The sequence below is a fragment of the Gambusia affinis genome, linkage group LG17 (assembly GCF_019740435.1).
Source record: "Gambusia affinis linkage group LG17, SWU_Gaff_1.0, whole genome shotgun sequence".
Lineage (NCBI taxonomy): Eukaryota > Metazoa > Chordata > Actinopteri > Cyprinodontiformes > Poeciliidae > Gambusia > Gambusia affinis.
In genome coordinates, this window is record NC_057884.1 from 8,490,406 (window position 1) to 8,505,449 (window position 15,044).

The following is a 15,044-nucleotide window of genomic DNA, read 5'->3' on the forward strand; positions in this document are numbered from 1 at the left end:
TTACTTCTTGGATTCATGGAGAATAAACGCAGTCATCTGTTATCTTCTCCTCATCCTGCTTTCTCTTAGATTCCAGAGGTTCTGCTTTGGGCGAAGGAGCAGAATGAGGAAAAGAGTCCCAACCTAACCCAGTTTACAGAGCACTTTAACAACATGAGCTATTGGTAAGACGTGACTTAGATCAGCCGTCTCTTGATTTAGTCTCTCTTTAAATGCTGATACCTTTACTTTCTGGCCTACAGGGTGCGCTCTTTGATAATTCAGCAGGAGAAAGCTCAGGACAGAGAGAAGCTTCTTCTCAAGTTCATTAAGATAATGAAGGTAAGGAATTTTACTTTTAAAAAGACAAATTCTTACTATGGCAGCATTTAACACTTATTCTCCTCTTCTTATTCCAGCACTTAAGAAAGTTAAATAATTTCAACTCGTATTTGGCAATACTCTCCGCTTTGGACTCTGCTCCCATCAGGAGACTAGAGTGGCAGAAACAGACCTCTGAGGTGAGCTTTTATTTTTAATTTAAAATTTTTTTGAAGGGACAGTATTTTGTAAAATCAACATTTTGAGCTTTATATCTTGTTATGATGTTATTCCTCATCTAAAACATACCTGGGGTGCTCCTTTGATTCTTTCATGTATGTTTGAAAGAATCAAATCTCCCATGGCAACCATTCAGCTGTGCAAAGCGCCTTCGAGACGCAGCTTCCACGTCACAGAGCACTCCTTCCCAATGACTCCTCCACTCAGCTCCTTCAGACTAGCCAGCAGCAATTAGCAAATACCTAGTGGAAGTGCACATCAGCTGAGCTCTTTATATGAACTACTTCTCAGTGAAATGCTGCTTAAAATGTTGTTGGAGTTGATAGAGGAACAACGTTGTGAGGACTTCCCAAAGACGGAGTTTCAGAAAGAACAGGAGTTTCTTAAAGAGACAAACCCCCAATTTAAATTTTTTACGTCACATTTGATAAATGCAGAATTTTTTATAGCAACTGAATGTAACATAGTTACTTGATTGTGCTATAAAATGGTTCTATATGCCTGGAAAGTACATGATACTGCCATTTTAATAATTTATTCATTTCAAATCATCTATTCACAATAACACGCTTATCTCTTCATACTGCTCTAGGGTTTGGAGGAGTATTGCACGCTGATCGACAGCTCCTCGTCCTTCAGAGCCTACAGAGCTGCTCTGGCTGAGGTGGAGCCCCCCTGCATCCCATACTTGTGAGTAAACTTTCCTGCTCACACTTAAACAGATCTGCTGCCGCTCAGCTCAACCTGACTTGGTTGTTTTATTTGATTTCTCCTCCTCCTTCCTCCATCCTTCCTGCAGAGGCCTCATCCTCCAAGACCTGACCTTCGTCCACCTGGGGAACCCCGACCTCATTGACGGGAAGGTCAATTTCTCCAAACGCTGGCAGCAGTTCAATATCCTGGACAGCATGCGGCGCTTCCAACAAGTGTAAGACCGCTTACTATATTCACACCCTTCGAACTTCTTATGCCTTTTATGAGGAATTTTAGGCAAAAACTAAAACAAGTGCATGATTTTAAAGTTGACAAAAAAACTGGTCTTAAACTTAAAATTTTAAGTTTTAAGATTTTGGTAGTTTAAGATTTAATGATAATAGAACTGCAAGGATCATCACGATCATGTGGCCTTTAAGGTAGAGTTAATGAGAAGAAAGCCTTTGTTAAAAGAAAACTATAAGAAATCCCGTTTATAGACTGTAACAAACCGTGTAGGTAGCACAGAAAGAATTTCAAAGAATATATTATTATTTTAATAACCAGATCAACGCTGTTTTTATTTATATACAACCAAATTACATTATTGTGAAAAGATGTTTAATATTTAATTTCTCAAATAGATGACTCAAATCCATACAATATTTTTTTTATACTGTAACAGTGTAATAGTTTTACCAATATATTCTGCCACAACCGGCCCTTTCAAGGCATTCTTGATCTTGATGTGGCCCGAAATGAAAATGATTTTGGCTTCCCTGGTTTAGATCAAAGCATAGTTAGAAACTAAACTAGTCAAAGTTTAGACCTAAGTCCAATTGAGAATCTGTATGAAAGTCTTGACTTTTGCTGTCCATTAAGTCTGACTAAGGTTGGGCTATTATAAAATAAATGGGAAAGAGTTCTAGACCCAAAATACTTGGTGCTCAAAACAAACGTACGCCACACTTTTCAGACTAAATCTCAGTATCAGTTTCCTTCTGCTTTGCAATTGCACAATACTTTGTGTTGGTCTGTCACATAAAATCCCAACTACGTAGATTGAAGTTTGTTGTTGAAATGTGACAAGACTTATGAGTACCTTGTTAGATTTTTAAACGTAATTCAAAGCAGAATATGGCAGAGTGTTTATTAATTATTCATGTCATCTCAGTTTGACCTTTGTTAAATTAATTCTCTTTTGTTTTGTTTAATGCATCTACCCTGTTCTGACCTCAGGCATTACGAGCTGAAGCGCAACGAGGAAATCATCTCTTTTTTCAACGACTTCAGCGATCACCTGGCGGAGGAGGCGCTGTGGGAGCTGTCCCTGAAGATCAAACCCCGAAACATCAGCCGCCCCAAGACCGACCGCGGGGAGAAGACCTAGGGTCCCCCCCCACGCAGGCCTTCCACACTGACCTTCAACTGTGCTTCATGACACTAACTCCACTTTTTTTACACACTAATAGAATGACAAAAAGGAAGCTAACGGGAGACTCGCTCGCGAGGAATCCAGAACAAACTGCAGACAACTGAAATGTCACTGAGGTTTACAAAGAGCCCTGCCGCTCTGGGAGATTATAATTTGGGATTACAGTTGCTCTGACTTAGTAGTGGAAGAGAGCGAGGAGTCAGAGCAGAGGGTGGGAGAAATTACCAAAGTCTGCTCCATGGACTCTTTGTTTTAGAGTGGAGCTGTCGCGTGTGAGAGAATAATTTGAATGGTCCATATTCCCCCTGCCCTTTGTTCCTTATGTACGTGCCATTTGCTGGTCACCTTCTACAACACTAACAAGTCCTCAACCAGCAGAAGCTCAGGAGCAAACCTGCCGCGAACTGTGACGTGCACACGCAGGCTGCCAACTGAGAATCTGCTGCGACTGAACCGAAGGGGCAGGACGGCCCCTACGGACTGGAATCAGTTTGTTTTGAAACTTTTTTTCTTTTTTGTGTAAGAATCATGTATGGTTATGACATGTATTATATACAGTGCTCCTTTTGTTCTTAAAAAGGACGTTTATGCTTATGAGAAGAGCTTAGCTTCTCCTAAGTGCCGTATGTATGTGCACTAAAAAAACAAAAAAAAAGAAAAAAAAAAAAGCCAGGCAAAAACACAAAAAGAAAATTACTAAAGATGCCGTGATCTATGTACGTCATACTGAATCATGGAGTGCCGTGTTCAAGTGTAGAGAACCACGAAGCAATCGCAATCATGTCCCAGTCATGTCGGTGTGTAAGAGTGTGTGTCTGTGAGAAGTCCTCTGTGACGTGTGTGTGTGTCACTCCATGTGCTGTAGGAAGTCATTGGAATCCTTTTTGGGATAATAATCAGAAACCCTCAAAGCCCCCCCAACACATCACACTGTGCTCTCAAACTCCAATAAAACAAAAAGCTCTGTTTATATTAAAACCATGGTTGCAGAGGTTTCTTTGGTTTCTTAAATGAAGACACTTAAATACTTGAAAAGAAGTTTTATTTATTGATGTACACTGTTCATAAAGTGAAAAAAAAAAAGTTAAGGCATAGATTTGGTAGAATGTAAGCAAGTGCTTTCAAACTGGGAGGTTTTTTTTCCCCCCCATTTGCCTTGCAAAAGTATTCATACACTTTATCCGTGAGCACAAAAGTATTTTAAAAGGTTCATATGCGATAAACCACGATGGTGGATGATTGTATCCAGACTCCATGTCGTTAACATCTTAGAATATCTAAACACTGAGATTTTTGCTCTCCATAATGCTTTAATAATGTTCTCTAACAAACCACAGAGGCCTTCACAGACCAGTTAAGACTTTAATAAAATTACATACCAGTGATATGTAATTTGACTTCCTTAGGCAACTGGTTGTGCTGGATTTTATTTACTTAAGATTAAATATGGCTGAATACAAAACCTGTCAGATTCTGTATAAGGTTTGAAAGCCACATATAATTTTTCTTTCTCTACACTATGCGCTACTTAGTCCATCAGTTTCTAATCTGGCAAAGTGCAGGTAAGTTGAATAGGTATGAATACTTTTGCACTGTAGGAATCTATTGTAAACCAGAACAGGTACATCAACATAACCACGTTATTTGTATTAATTTATTTTAAATATACTATCCTAAGAGTAGCAAAGAAGTTGCCTGCATGGTCACATTTAAAAGTGCAAAAGCATGACAAAAAAAAAAAACAAACATGTTCTTATTAATAATCATAGGACCTGGTTTAGTAACTGCTTATTTACCCATTTTAAAAATCAAAACAAAGAAAGCCTATGGGAACACTGGTTACTTCCATACGGTGTAGGAACCCTGTTAATAACTACAATTAAAATAAGATGGCAGATCTTAGAACCTGCAACATTGAATCACTGATATTACCCTAAACTGCAGACTGTGTAACATTCCGGCACAGTAACGTCAGTTCACGCTGCAGCTCCACGGTCTGGACCCATCTGTTCCCGTTCACACACACACACGCACACGCACACACGTCTACATCCGCTCTGTTTCAGTGGGGCCGACTACTAGGCTCCAGCAGGACCCTCTTAATTGGAGGGTTGGTGGATCCGTTCTGCAGGTCGCTCTGCTCTGAGGTCAGCCTTTTGCAGGCTCGGCTATGGCTGTTGATGTTTCCCCGCTGCCACTTGCAAATGTCACCATTCAGAATATCTTGGATGTGCTGCACAATCAGGTTGATGGCCACTAAATGACAAATTAGGAAGTTATTAACGCTGCTATCTATCTTGGTAATACTGAACATAAGTTGGGATTTTTTATTTTTTAAGATTACTCACCCATATTGTCAACCCCTCTCGGAATGATGACATCTGCATACTTTTTAGTCTAAAACACAATAAAAGTACATAGAAATCTAGTGGAAATCATACAGAACATCATCAATGAAGACTACTGTACTTACAGGCAGGCAAAACTCCTCGAATGCAGGCTTTACAAATGTTGTGTATTGATTCAGAATCTGCTCCAGGTCCCTCCCTCTGTTCATGTCTCTCAGCACTACAAGAAATAAGGTTGTTTGAAATAGAAAGGAAACCTTGCAAATATGTGCGATCGGAGCTCGAGTACCTCTTCGAGACAACCTGACATCTGAATCCGTGTCCACGAAGAGCTTCATGTGGAACATCTCGCGCACTTTCTGGGGGTAGAAAACAAGAATCCCTTCAAAGAGGACGACATCCGCTGGATAAACTGTGATCCTGTCTTCCAACCTGCAAACAAACAATGAGCTCTCAGAATACAAGGGAACGCGGCGGTTTTTCGTCACGACTTCACAATTGTAAAGCGTTTTTGTTTCAACCTGGAATGGGTGACGAAGTCGTATGTTGGCACCTCGACCGGCCTCCCCTCTGCGATGTCCTTCAAGGTTTTGTACATCAACTCGTTATCGAACGCCTCTGCAAGGCATTGAAGAAGAAAATGAGAATTTAAAAGAAAAGGTAAAATTTAGTGTTTAAGTTTCATATACATTGCTTAAAGACGTGTAAAAAGTCTAGAACAAATTTACTTTCCATTACAGCAGATTTTTATTCACAATCACACTTTATCTCAGCTTTGTGCAAAGCTCATGTAATGGAATAGCAAAAGTAAAAGTCTGGATTTATTTACCTGGGTGATCAAAGTTGTACTGTCCTTTAAGTGCTTTAGCCTTCTGATCTGGAGTCAGCACGTTATAGAAGCAGTCCTGGCTGATGATGGCCACCTGTCTCTGACGATGGTCCACTTTGTGCTGCCCCAGAAGCTCCATGATCTTGGCGCAAACTGTAGACTGTAAACAATGCATCTCAATAATTCTATTATCAGCCATGCCGTTGTAACAACACACCTCAATATGTTTTTGTTTTTTTTTATATTAGCAACATTTCTTTAATCCTTAATGCATTACATTACATAAATACATTTGACTGAAACTGAACAGGATTCCTGATTGGAAACGGTTATTTGCATGCGTGACTTCGAGTTCAGTTTACGATCTGACGTCAATATCGTTACAGACGCGAGCTGTGTTGTATTTCCTTCTAAATATTCAGGGCTGGAAAGGGGCTAGGTCAACTTAACTTAAACAAAATAGTGTTTTAGCAACGTAACAAAACATTAAACAAGTGGGAGTGACACTTGTTTTGACAGTTTGATGAATGCTAATACTGATTCCGACTAAGATAACCGGTATGCTAAATACGTTTTTAACTTTACCTTTCCGCTGGCCGTGCCTCCGCTAACACCAATTAAGAAAGGTCGATGTCTAGTCTTTTCTGCCTCGTCTGTGACTCCAAGTTCTTCCATCGCAGTCAGTCCAACAATAAAGGCAGCAGAAACGAAAACTGGCAGCGTGTCCGACAGCTAACAGCCTGCAAACAGCTACGGCGGCAACTACTGTCTTTCTCGCGAGAACTGAAGCTATCTAGGTCACTTCGAACACTGGGGTTCCGATGCAAAACATTTTAGTTTGGTTTGTTCATTTTTGAGAAACTATGTTATTGTTTGTTTATTTGTTCGTTTTTTTCCTGAATATGTTGGAGGAGAAATAGTAAACTAAAACCGATTAAAATTAACAATAAAATAGAGCCAAAGGCCTAGGGCAGCTTCTTATAGAAATAAAATAGAAGTTTAGGTATGTTGGTCATAAGAATAATACAATCGAAAAAAACTGTAACCAAAAACGCACCAAGAGTGTTTCTCGTTTATTCATATGGACTAACCAGTGACGTGCGGTGAGGTTCATAGCTGGTGAGGCACTGACGTCATCAGAATCAGATTTGCAAATAGATGCATAGATTGACAGCAGTTTACAGGTTATGTTTCACTTCTGCATCCTTACACATACAAACTGTAGCTCACAAAACACACATATTATCTCCTGCTTCGATTGAAAGTTCACTTGAGAAAACTTTTTTGGTGTTGTAATGTAGTCATCCATGTCGAAAGTCGGGATAAGCGAGAGGAAAAAAATCACTATCTCTATTATAATCTATCGCTGCACTTGACTTGCTTCCCGAATCGTTTAGCCTAGCTCGCTGTCACTTACTCGGCAGTTGAGGAGTGAACAAGACGAACGTCTGGGATCTTGAGCGCCCCCTGCCATGAGGCAAGAGAACTGCCTGCCTCACCTCGAACCTGTTCTCTGCCGTTTATAATCGCTCATTACACGAAACACGTTACACAAACACAGTTGGTGACAAACAGCACTGTACATTATATACATAAGCTAAATTATTGGAAATAAGTTCACATATTAAATTTGTTTAAACCATTTTATTGACGCCGTACAGCAACATGCTCTCTCCGCTTAGCAGCCAGCGCAGAGCCAGGGGTTGCGCAATCCAAGGTGAGGCAGAGCTCGCTGCTGCCTCACCGGCATCGCTTCCAAGCATTTGAATGGGAAAATAAGAAAATTCAGCGATTTTGAACAAATAAAAATCGAAATTGGTGAAGCTACATGAAAAATAAATATTTTTTAGTACAAACCACCGGACGAATATAACAATTTAAATTACTTTATGATTATATATTTTCTTTCTTTTCATGATGGCTGGTGAGGCACTGCCTCACCTGCCTCCCCTGACCGCACGTCACTGGGACTAACCATACAGTAAATATTTCGGGGGAAAAAACACAGAGCACATTCATAATGCATTTGTTCAAACTTTTACTTTTCATCTGTTTCCATGGTTTTGTAACTTCTTTTAAATCTCAGCCGCAACCTAGTTTGAAACATAGTTTCACTCAACTCTCCCTCAACAAGGTAAAAAAGCCAAAAAAAATTGCGTTATTGTAAATATATATATATATACATAGCAGTGCAAATGCAATTAAGTTAAATCATGTTGTTTCTGGCTCATTTTCTTTCTCTTTGTCAGCTGTTTGTGAACAGCCTCTGCTCGTTTCGTCCACGACTATTTCTAAAGCATCGCTTCCTTCAATCCTCTTCACGGTCTCCCCTTTGGCGGCGAGGATTTCCTCAATGTTTCTGAAACATGAAGCAGAACAACATGTAACAAAGTTTAAGCGATGTGAGTACATTTGTAAGGTACATGGCTTAATTTTTTATGTCCTTGTTATGTTTCTTATGGTGTAAATCCTGCCGCTCCACCAACCTCTTCCCCTCCAGATCTGAGAACCAGCCGAGGTTGTCGGCGATGATATGGTGGTTCTTGCACCCTTGACAGGTCACTATTACCACCCCTTTCTGGTAGGCCACTTTAGAGATCCTCTGCATGGACCTCGTGGAGCAAACCTGCAAACATGTCACAGCCCGAATCTTCAACACCTGTTACCTAAACATAATAATGCAGACTGCATCACACAACTACAGTTTAAGAGGACAGAGCTTGGGAAAACAAGACATAAATAAAAACCACAGTCGAATAGTGCTACCTTGCATGTGTAAACAAGCTGATAATGTGTTGACTGGATCTTTCCCAGAGCCTCCTCTCTGGCTGGCGGTGAAGATGAGAATCCCCTGAAGGAGCTGGGATGAGCAGGTAGGACATGATGGTCCTGTGACGACAGCAGACCAAACTTGGTTCTGGTGGTCGGACGGTGAAATAATACACATGGTCTGCATACATTAAACCGCCTGTGGTAACACCGCGATAACAGGCTGGCAAGGAGCCTCCCTCTGGGAAACTCTAATAAAGAAAGACATCTTTGTAAGACTAGCATAATCACTGCTGTTTTTAGAGAGACAGAAAATAGTTTCTTCTTCTTCTTCTTCTTTTCTATTATGGCGGGTCGCAATCAACTTTAAGGTGCATACCGCCACCTACTGTACACGAGTGTGTAGCAACAGTATTCTACATCAGTCATATTCTATTTTTTAATTTTGTGTTTTGAAGAAAAATAAATAACGCTTTTCTTATCATACAAATATCCATTATATTTCCATCATTTCCCAATATTCCTTTCAGACTCCATTCTTGATCTGTCTTTCCAACTATTCTTCTCAATTTCTCCCTTTCACGTTCATATGTTTTACAGTTCAGTAGTATATGTTCTACATTTTCTTTCTCTCCACATTTTTCGCATTTATCATTATTTTTCTTCCCTATTAAATATAAAGTATCATTTAAATATGTGTGCCCTACTCTCAATCTAGTCATTATTATTTCTTCCCTTCTATTTCTCTCCTTAACATTTCTACTAAATATTGACTTCTGTATTTTATATAATTTCCTTCCTTTCTTATCTTCATTCCATCTTTTTTGCCATATTTCCATTTCTTTATTCTTAATAATTGATTTCCCTTCCCCTTTGCCAATAGGTATTTTAATCGTTATTGCCTGATCTAAAGCCCTTTTTGCTAATTTATCTGCCCTTTCATTGCCTTTTACACCTTGATGTGCTGGTACCCAACAGAACCAAACATCAATGCCACCTCTGTATAATCTAAATAAGCTATGTTGAATTTCTAGTACTAGATCTTTCCTATTGTTTCCTTCTCCTTGAATACTTTCTATGACTGCTTTGGAATCTGTGCAAATTACTACTCTGTCTGGACGCACCTCCTCTACCCACTGCAAACTGATGATAACTGCCACCATTTCTGCCGTGAATACAGATAGTTGATCAGATAATCTTTTAGATATGTCAATTTTAAACTCAGATATATAAATTCCTATTCCCACACATCCTTTTGAATTCTTAGAACCATCTGAATATATTTTAGCATAATTATAATATGAGTTTCTTAAGTATATATCGGTTTTTACCCCTATTTCTTTTAAATTCCAATCGTTTTTCATTTTAAGGAGTTTTATGTCTACATTTACTGCCGGAAATATCCATGAAGGGCTAACGTTAATTGGATTAAATTGAGCTATTTCTTTATCTTCTAATTCATATATTTTAATCCATTTGTTTATGATCCATCCAAATCCATTACTATGGAACTTTGAGTATTCCCAACAATATTTTAATATTGTTGAATTTACATTTTCATCTTTTTACTTTTTATTTTCATCCAGTATGTCAGAGCTAATTTTATTCTTCTTATTTCTAGTGGAATCTCTCCAGTCTCTACTAGAAGGGCATTAATAGGTGTCGTTTTCACTGCTCCTGTACATATACGTAAAGCCCTATTCTGTAAAGTATCTATTTTTTGTAATGTTGTTTTAGCTGCTACTCCATATATAAAACTACCGTAGTCTATTGTTGATCTCATGAGAGCCCTATATATGTTTAATAATGACTGTCTATCTGCACCCCAGTTATTTCCAGCCACAGCCTTTAGTAGATTTATCACTTTCTTACATTTAGTTTCCAGATTCTTTGTATGCGTTTTCCATGTATATGATTGATCCAACCATATTCCCAGATATTTAAATTCTGCTACCCTTTCCAATGGTTGTTCATATAATGTTATTGTACCTATGTCTATGTTTTCTTATTTGTAAAAATCATATAACAAGATTTACTTGTTGATAATTTAAAACCCCATTCAAAGGACCATTTTCTACTTTATTAATCGCTTTCTTAATTTTACCTATAACAAATCTTGTATTCTTTCCTCTCATCCATAAACTCCATCATCAGCATATAATGCAGATTTTATACATTCTTCTGTTTCAGAAAAGATATCATTTATCATAATATTAAATAGTATTGGGCTAATTGCACTACCTTGTGGAATTCCATTTTCAATATTCAATTCTTTTGAGTAATCATTTCCAATCTTAACTTTTATTTTCTATCCTTCAAAAATTTGCTATCCAATTAAACATTTTCCTCCTATTCCCATCTGCTTCATTTTTATAAGTAGTCCTTCTCTCCATAATGAATCATAAGCTTTTTCTATGTCCAAAATACTACAATCATAATTTCTTTCATTTTAAAGCTTTCTCTATATCATTACTAATTCTAGTTATTAGCGTCCATTGTTGATCTTCCTTTCCTAAATCCGCACTGATTTTCATTGATTAATTTCTTATGATCAAGAATAAATTCTAGTCTATTAATCACTATTTTCTCCATCCATTTACTTAAGTGTGAAGTTAATGCTATTGGTCTGTAATTATTTGGATTTGCAGGATCTTTCCCTGGTTTGTTAAACGGCAGGATTATTGCTTTCTTCCATCTATTTGGTATTAAACCTTCTTTCCATATTTTATTAAACAGTTTTAATATTAATTCTAATGTTACTTCAGGAATCTGTTTAAACATAGTATAGCATAGCTGATCTTCCCAGGAGCTGAATATCCTGTCCCTTTCAATGCTGCTTTAATTTCCTTCATGGTTATATTTATGTCTAATGTTGAATTATATGTTTGACTTTTCCCAAAATATTTTTATGCTTGCTAATTTTTGATTCATCTGTTGTCTATGAATGTTTGTAAGATGTTCCCCACTATGTACTGCAAATGCTTCCCCAACAAATCTGCCTTATCTTTATTTAACACTACTACTTCCTGATCTCTGACTAAGGCTGGTATTTTAATACCACTCCTTTTCCCAATCATTTTCCTAAACATTGACCATACATTTTGCAATTTAATTTCAGATCCTATTGAGGAAGTATATTCTCTCCACGTTTTCTTTTGGCTTCCTTAATAATTTTATGAGCTACTGCTCTTTTCTTTTATAATTAATAAGAGTTTCAAGTGTTAAATTTTTCTGCAGTATTTTAAATGCCCTATTACGATCTTTAATCGCTCTAGTACATTCATCATTCCACCAAGGGACTACTTTTTCTTCCCTTTTATTATTGTTTTGGTATACTTGAATTAGCAGCATTTAAAATATGTTTTGTTATCTGGCTTGTACACTCTTCTATGTTACCTTTTAATGTAACCAAATGTCTGCTTTCCTCACACTTTACTTTAAATTTTTTCCAATCAGCTTTATTAAAGCACCATCTTGTGATTATGACATCTTCTTGCCTCTTTATATTATCATTAATTATAGTACTTACTGGAAAATGATCACTCCCTATTGTAGATTCCCTGTTGACGTTCCATTCACATGATCCTACAAGACAGTCAGATACTAATGTAATGTCTAGACATGAGGTTGTATTTTTATATATATTAATTCTGGTACCTTTTCCATTGTTAAGACAAACTAGTGACCTTTCATCCATTATTTCTTCTATTATGTTGCCATTTTGATCTGTCTTTTGCTGCCCCAGAGACTATTATGAGCATTAAAATCACCGCACCATACTTCTCTTCTATGTAATTTCCCAGCCATTTCCTTAAGCTTTTTACAATCGAGATTTTTACATGGATTATAATAGTTTATAATTTTAATATTACCATATTTTCTTACATTAAATATTTCTATAATAATACATTCTAATTCATTATTCATTGGGATTTTCTTATAAGCTATTCCATCTTTAATTAAGGTAGCACATCCTCCTCCATTACAATCACTTCTATCCTGTCTTTCCATGTTATATCCAGGGATCTTAAAATCTAGATTTGGTTTTAACCATGTTTCTTGTATACATATAATATCAGGGATTATTTCTAATTCATAAATATACTTTTTAAATTCTTGTCCATTGGCTATTAAGCTTCGAGCATTCCATTGAAGTATATATAAAACCATTAAAAAGAACACTTGGATCCTAGTCCTGTGTATTTCCTGTAGTTTCAGTGGCACTTAGAATGGTATGTATTTGATCTGCTTGTATTTCTTTCATATCTAAAAATCTTCCAGCTGCTGTTACTATTGCCTTTATTTTATCACTTTTCTTCTTCATTTGCACTGTTACATTAACAATATGGCATATAAATGCTACGAAGTTTTCTTTTTTCACCACCATCGTATCTTCATCCACTCTACATTTATGCAAGCATGCATTTTGGATATTTGGATTTGGAGCCAGTATTTGTCTCTGCCCGTTCTGCACTTGATTTATATTCCAAGCTGAGTTTCTTTGACCTGTTTCTCCCATTCCTCTATTACTGTCTTTCTTTACTCTTTTTAAGGCTTCAGCATATGAAATTCTTTCTGTAATTTTAACTCTTTGAGCTTCCCTAGCTTCCTTTTGTATTTGACATCCACCATAAGCTGCACTATGTTCTCCTCCACAATTACAACATTTGATTTTTGCATCTTTCTCACATTTTCCATATTCATGTGGACCTCCACATCTTGCACACCTGATTTTTCCTTTGCATTCCTTTGCAGTGTGTCCCATTCTTTGACACTTGAAACAGCGGAGGGGTTTAGGGATATACTCTCTAACTCTATAGTTCATGTAACCCAGCTGGATATTTCCAGGCATACTATTTTCAAACTGTAAAATTACTGCCATAGTATCTTTAAGTTCCCCGTCTCTTTTACTTTTAATCCTAGTGGCATCAGTTATTTTCCCTCCTTTGATTTCTGCTTTCACATCTTCCATTGTCATTTCCAGCGGAACTCCTGAAATCACTCCTCTTAGCCTCGCTAACAATCCTGGTATATGAGTTCTAACTCTTTCCCCCATTAGGTTTTTCATTTTCATGATCTTTTGTTGCTGTGATTCGCTGTTAGCATGTATCAGCACTCTTCTGTTGTTCATGATTCTAGCCATTTTTATTTTTCCTATTTCTGCCTCTATTGCTTTAGTCAGTTTTATGGGATGTATAGCTCCCCCCTCTTGCTTGAATTCTACCACGACTTTATATTCTGCTTCTAAATTAGCTTGACTCTGTTCATCTGAATTCGCCCTGTCATTTGTTTTTGTTCTTTTGCTAATGTCTGCTCTTGTCTCACTTTCTTCTGACCAACTTCTTGCTCTTTCTTGTCTTTTCTTAATTGTTCTTTTCATTCGTGATGATCTAGAAATCATCCACTCCATCTCATTCCCACTATTTCCTCCTGATGTAGAAGCCATGTAGCTACAGTCAATGTACAGTTTATGCTAACCGCCAAAATTCAAATCCTACCGCCTTGTTTGTTCCGTTCACTCTCCAACCTCCTTCCACTGTCTCCTACCAAAATTCTCTTCTCGAGACCAGAAAATAGTTTGAGGGCTCAGAAGTTTTAAATTTCATCAACCGGGGAGAAATTGACGCGCTTTGATGACATCACCCATCCTTGGTTTTTCAAAATAAGAGATATGCAATTACGTCAAGCACATTAATTTATAACAGTTTTTTCCCAGACGTATTGTTAAAATTACTGCTGATGCATTAAATGTTGCTTAGGAAAATTATATTTCAATGTTGGGGTTGATTGTCTTTGAACTAGTAATTTTATTTTCTGCCAACGACCAATTTTGCTTAGAGAAAATATCTATTACTAATCAGAAATTTAGCAATGGAGTTTCAGTTTAAAACTGAATTTTCACTGTAAGTGTTCTGTTGTCCCTAAGTGAATTGTGCCATAGCTTTTCAAAATTTAGAGGGAGAGGCATCCTGTACACATAGCTGTACAAAACAAACACCACACACCTATGACAAATCAATCAAGGCAGTGCTCATTTAGTCAAGAGTGATGCATAAGGCCAGATAACTTTAACCTTAGATAATAGTAGCAAGCAATGCATTTCTTTTCTTAGAGTAGAATATCAAGAAAAATAAGATCATTCTGTACCTGTCTGTCAAATTTTTGGTAATTTTTTACCTTCATTTGATTCTACTTCATTTGTTAATTTGATTCTAAAGCCATCAATATTATTAATCTTTTAATCAATTAATCTTATTGCTTTAAGATTCATCGTAAATGAAAAGAATGTATGTGTTTTATTTTCTTATTTATATTTATTTGTTTTATGGTTAAAGTATATTTATTAATTAATTTTTTTTATTTCTCATTCTATAATTCCAGCTGACCAAATTGATTTAATTATAATAATATTTTATTAAGTTTAGCATTT

General features: G+C 37.0%; 3 protein-coding genes across 9 annotated transcripts in view; 1 reads left to right on the forward strand and 2 right to left on the reverse strand.

Moving 5' to 3' along the window:
• Window positions 1–3,646, forward strand: part of rapgef1b (Rap guanine nucleotide exchange factor (GEF) 1b) — a 47,403-nt gene extending 43,757 nt beyond the window's left edge. For all 7 annotated transcript variants that reach the window (XM_044143952.1, XM_044143955.1, XM_044143956.1 and 4 more), the window contains 6 exons: window positions 70–164; window positions 243–321; window positions 399–500; window positions 1,133–1,230; window positions 1,340–1,468; window positions 2,473–3,646. In XM_044143952.1, the coding sequence (XP_043999887.1) occupies window positions 70–164; window positions 243–321; window positions 399–500; window positions 1,133–1,230; window positions 1,340–1,468; window positions 2,473–2,623 (654 nt within the window). In that variant the 3' untranslated portion in view covers window positions 2,624–3,646. The remainder of the gene's footprint in view (window positions 1–69; window positions 165–242; window positions 322–398; window positions 501–1,132; window positions 1,231–1,339; window positions 1,469–2,472) is intronic.
• Window positions 3,647–3,693: 47 nt separating this feature from the next.
• uck1 (uridine-cytidine kinase 1) lies at window positions 3,694–6,904 on the reverse strand. Its single transcript, XM_044143959.1, has 7 exons — window positions 6,431–6,904; window positions 5,846–6,005; window positions 5,538–5,634; window positions 5,306–5,448; window positions 5,142–5,236; window positions 5,017–5,065; window positions 3,694–4,924 (listed from the first exon to the last, which is right to left on the reverse strand). The coding sequence occupies exons 1-7, from the start codon at window positions 6,518–6,520 to the stop codon at window positions 4,731–4,733; spliced, it is 828 nt and encodes a 275-aa protein (XP_043999894.1). The 5' UTR covers window positions 6,521–6,904; the 3' UTR covers window positions 3,694–4,730.
• A 962-nt stretch (window positions 6,905–7,866) lies between these two features.
• On the reverse strand, window positions 7,867–14,265 carry dnlz (DNL-type zinc finger). Its single transcript, XM_044143960.1, has 4 exons — window positions 14,182–14,265; window positions 8,612–8,922; window positions 8,332–8,471; window positions 7,867–8,204 (listed from the first exon to the last, which is right to left on the reverse strand). The coding sequence occupies exons 2-4, from the start codon at window positions 8,897–8,899 to the stop codon at window positions 8,057–8,059; spliced, it is 576 nt and encodes a 191-aa protein (XP_043999895.1). The 5' UTR covers window positions 8,900–8,922; window positions 14,182–14,265; the 3' UTR covers window positions 7,867–8,056.
• Between the last annotated feature and the right edge of the window lie 779 nt (window positions 14,266–15,044).

What these genes read in the sequence shown, in the direction of transcription:
- uck1 (XM_044143959.1), bottom strand. Translation starts at nt 6,520, where the DNA reads ATGGAAGAACTTGGAGTCACAGACGAGGCAGAAAAGACTAGACATCGA. An exon ending in TGTCAGGTTGTCTCGAAGAG is followed by an intron (nt 5,237 to 5,305) that starts GTACTCGAGCTC and finishes TATTTCTTGTAG; the next exon opens with TGCTGAGAGACATGAACAGA. An exon ending in TCGAGGAGTTTTGCCTGCCT is followed by an intron (nt 5,066 to 5,141) that starts GTAAGTACAGTA and finishes ATTGTGTTTTAG; the next exon opens with ACTAAAAAGTATGCAGATGT.
- dnlz (XM_044143960.1), bottom strand. Translation starts at nt 8,899, where the DNA reads ATGCTAGTCTTACAAAGATGTCTTTCTTTATTAGAGTTTCCCAGAGGG. An exon ending in AGCTTGTTTACACATGCAAG is followed by an intron (nt 8,472 to 8,611) that starts GTAGCACTATTC and finishes ACATGTTTGCAG; the next exon opens with GTTTGCTCCACGAGGTCCAT. An exon ending in TCAGATCTGGAGGGGAAGAG is followed by an intron (nt 8,205 to 8,331) that starts GTTGGTGGAGCG and finishes TTCATGTTTCAG; the next exon opens with AAACATTGAGGAAATCCTCG.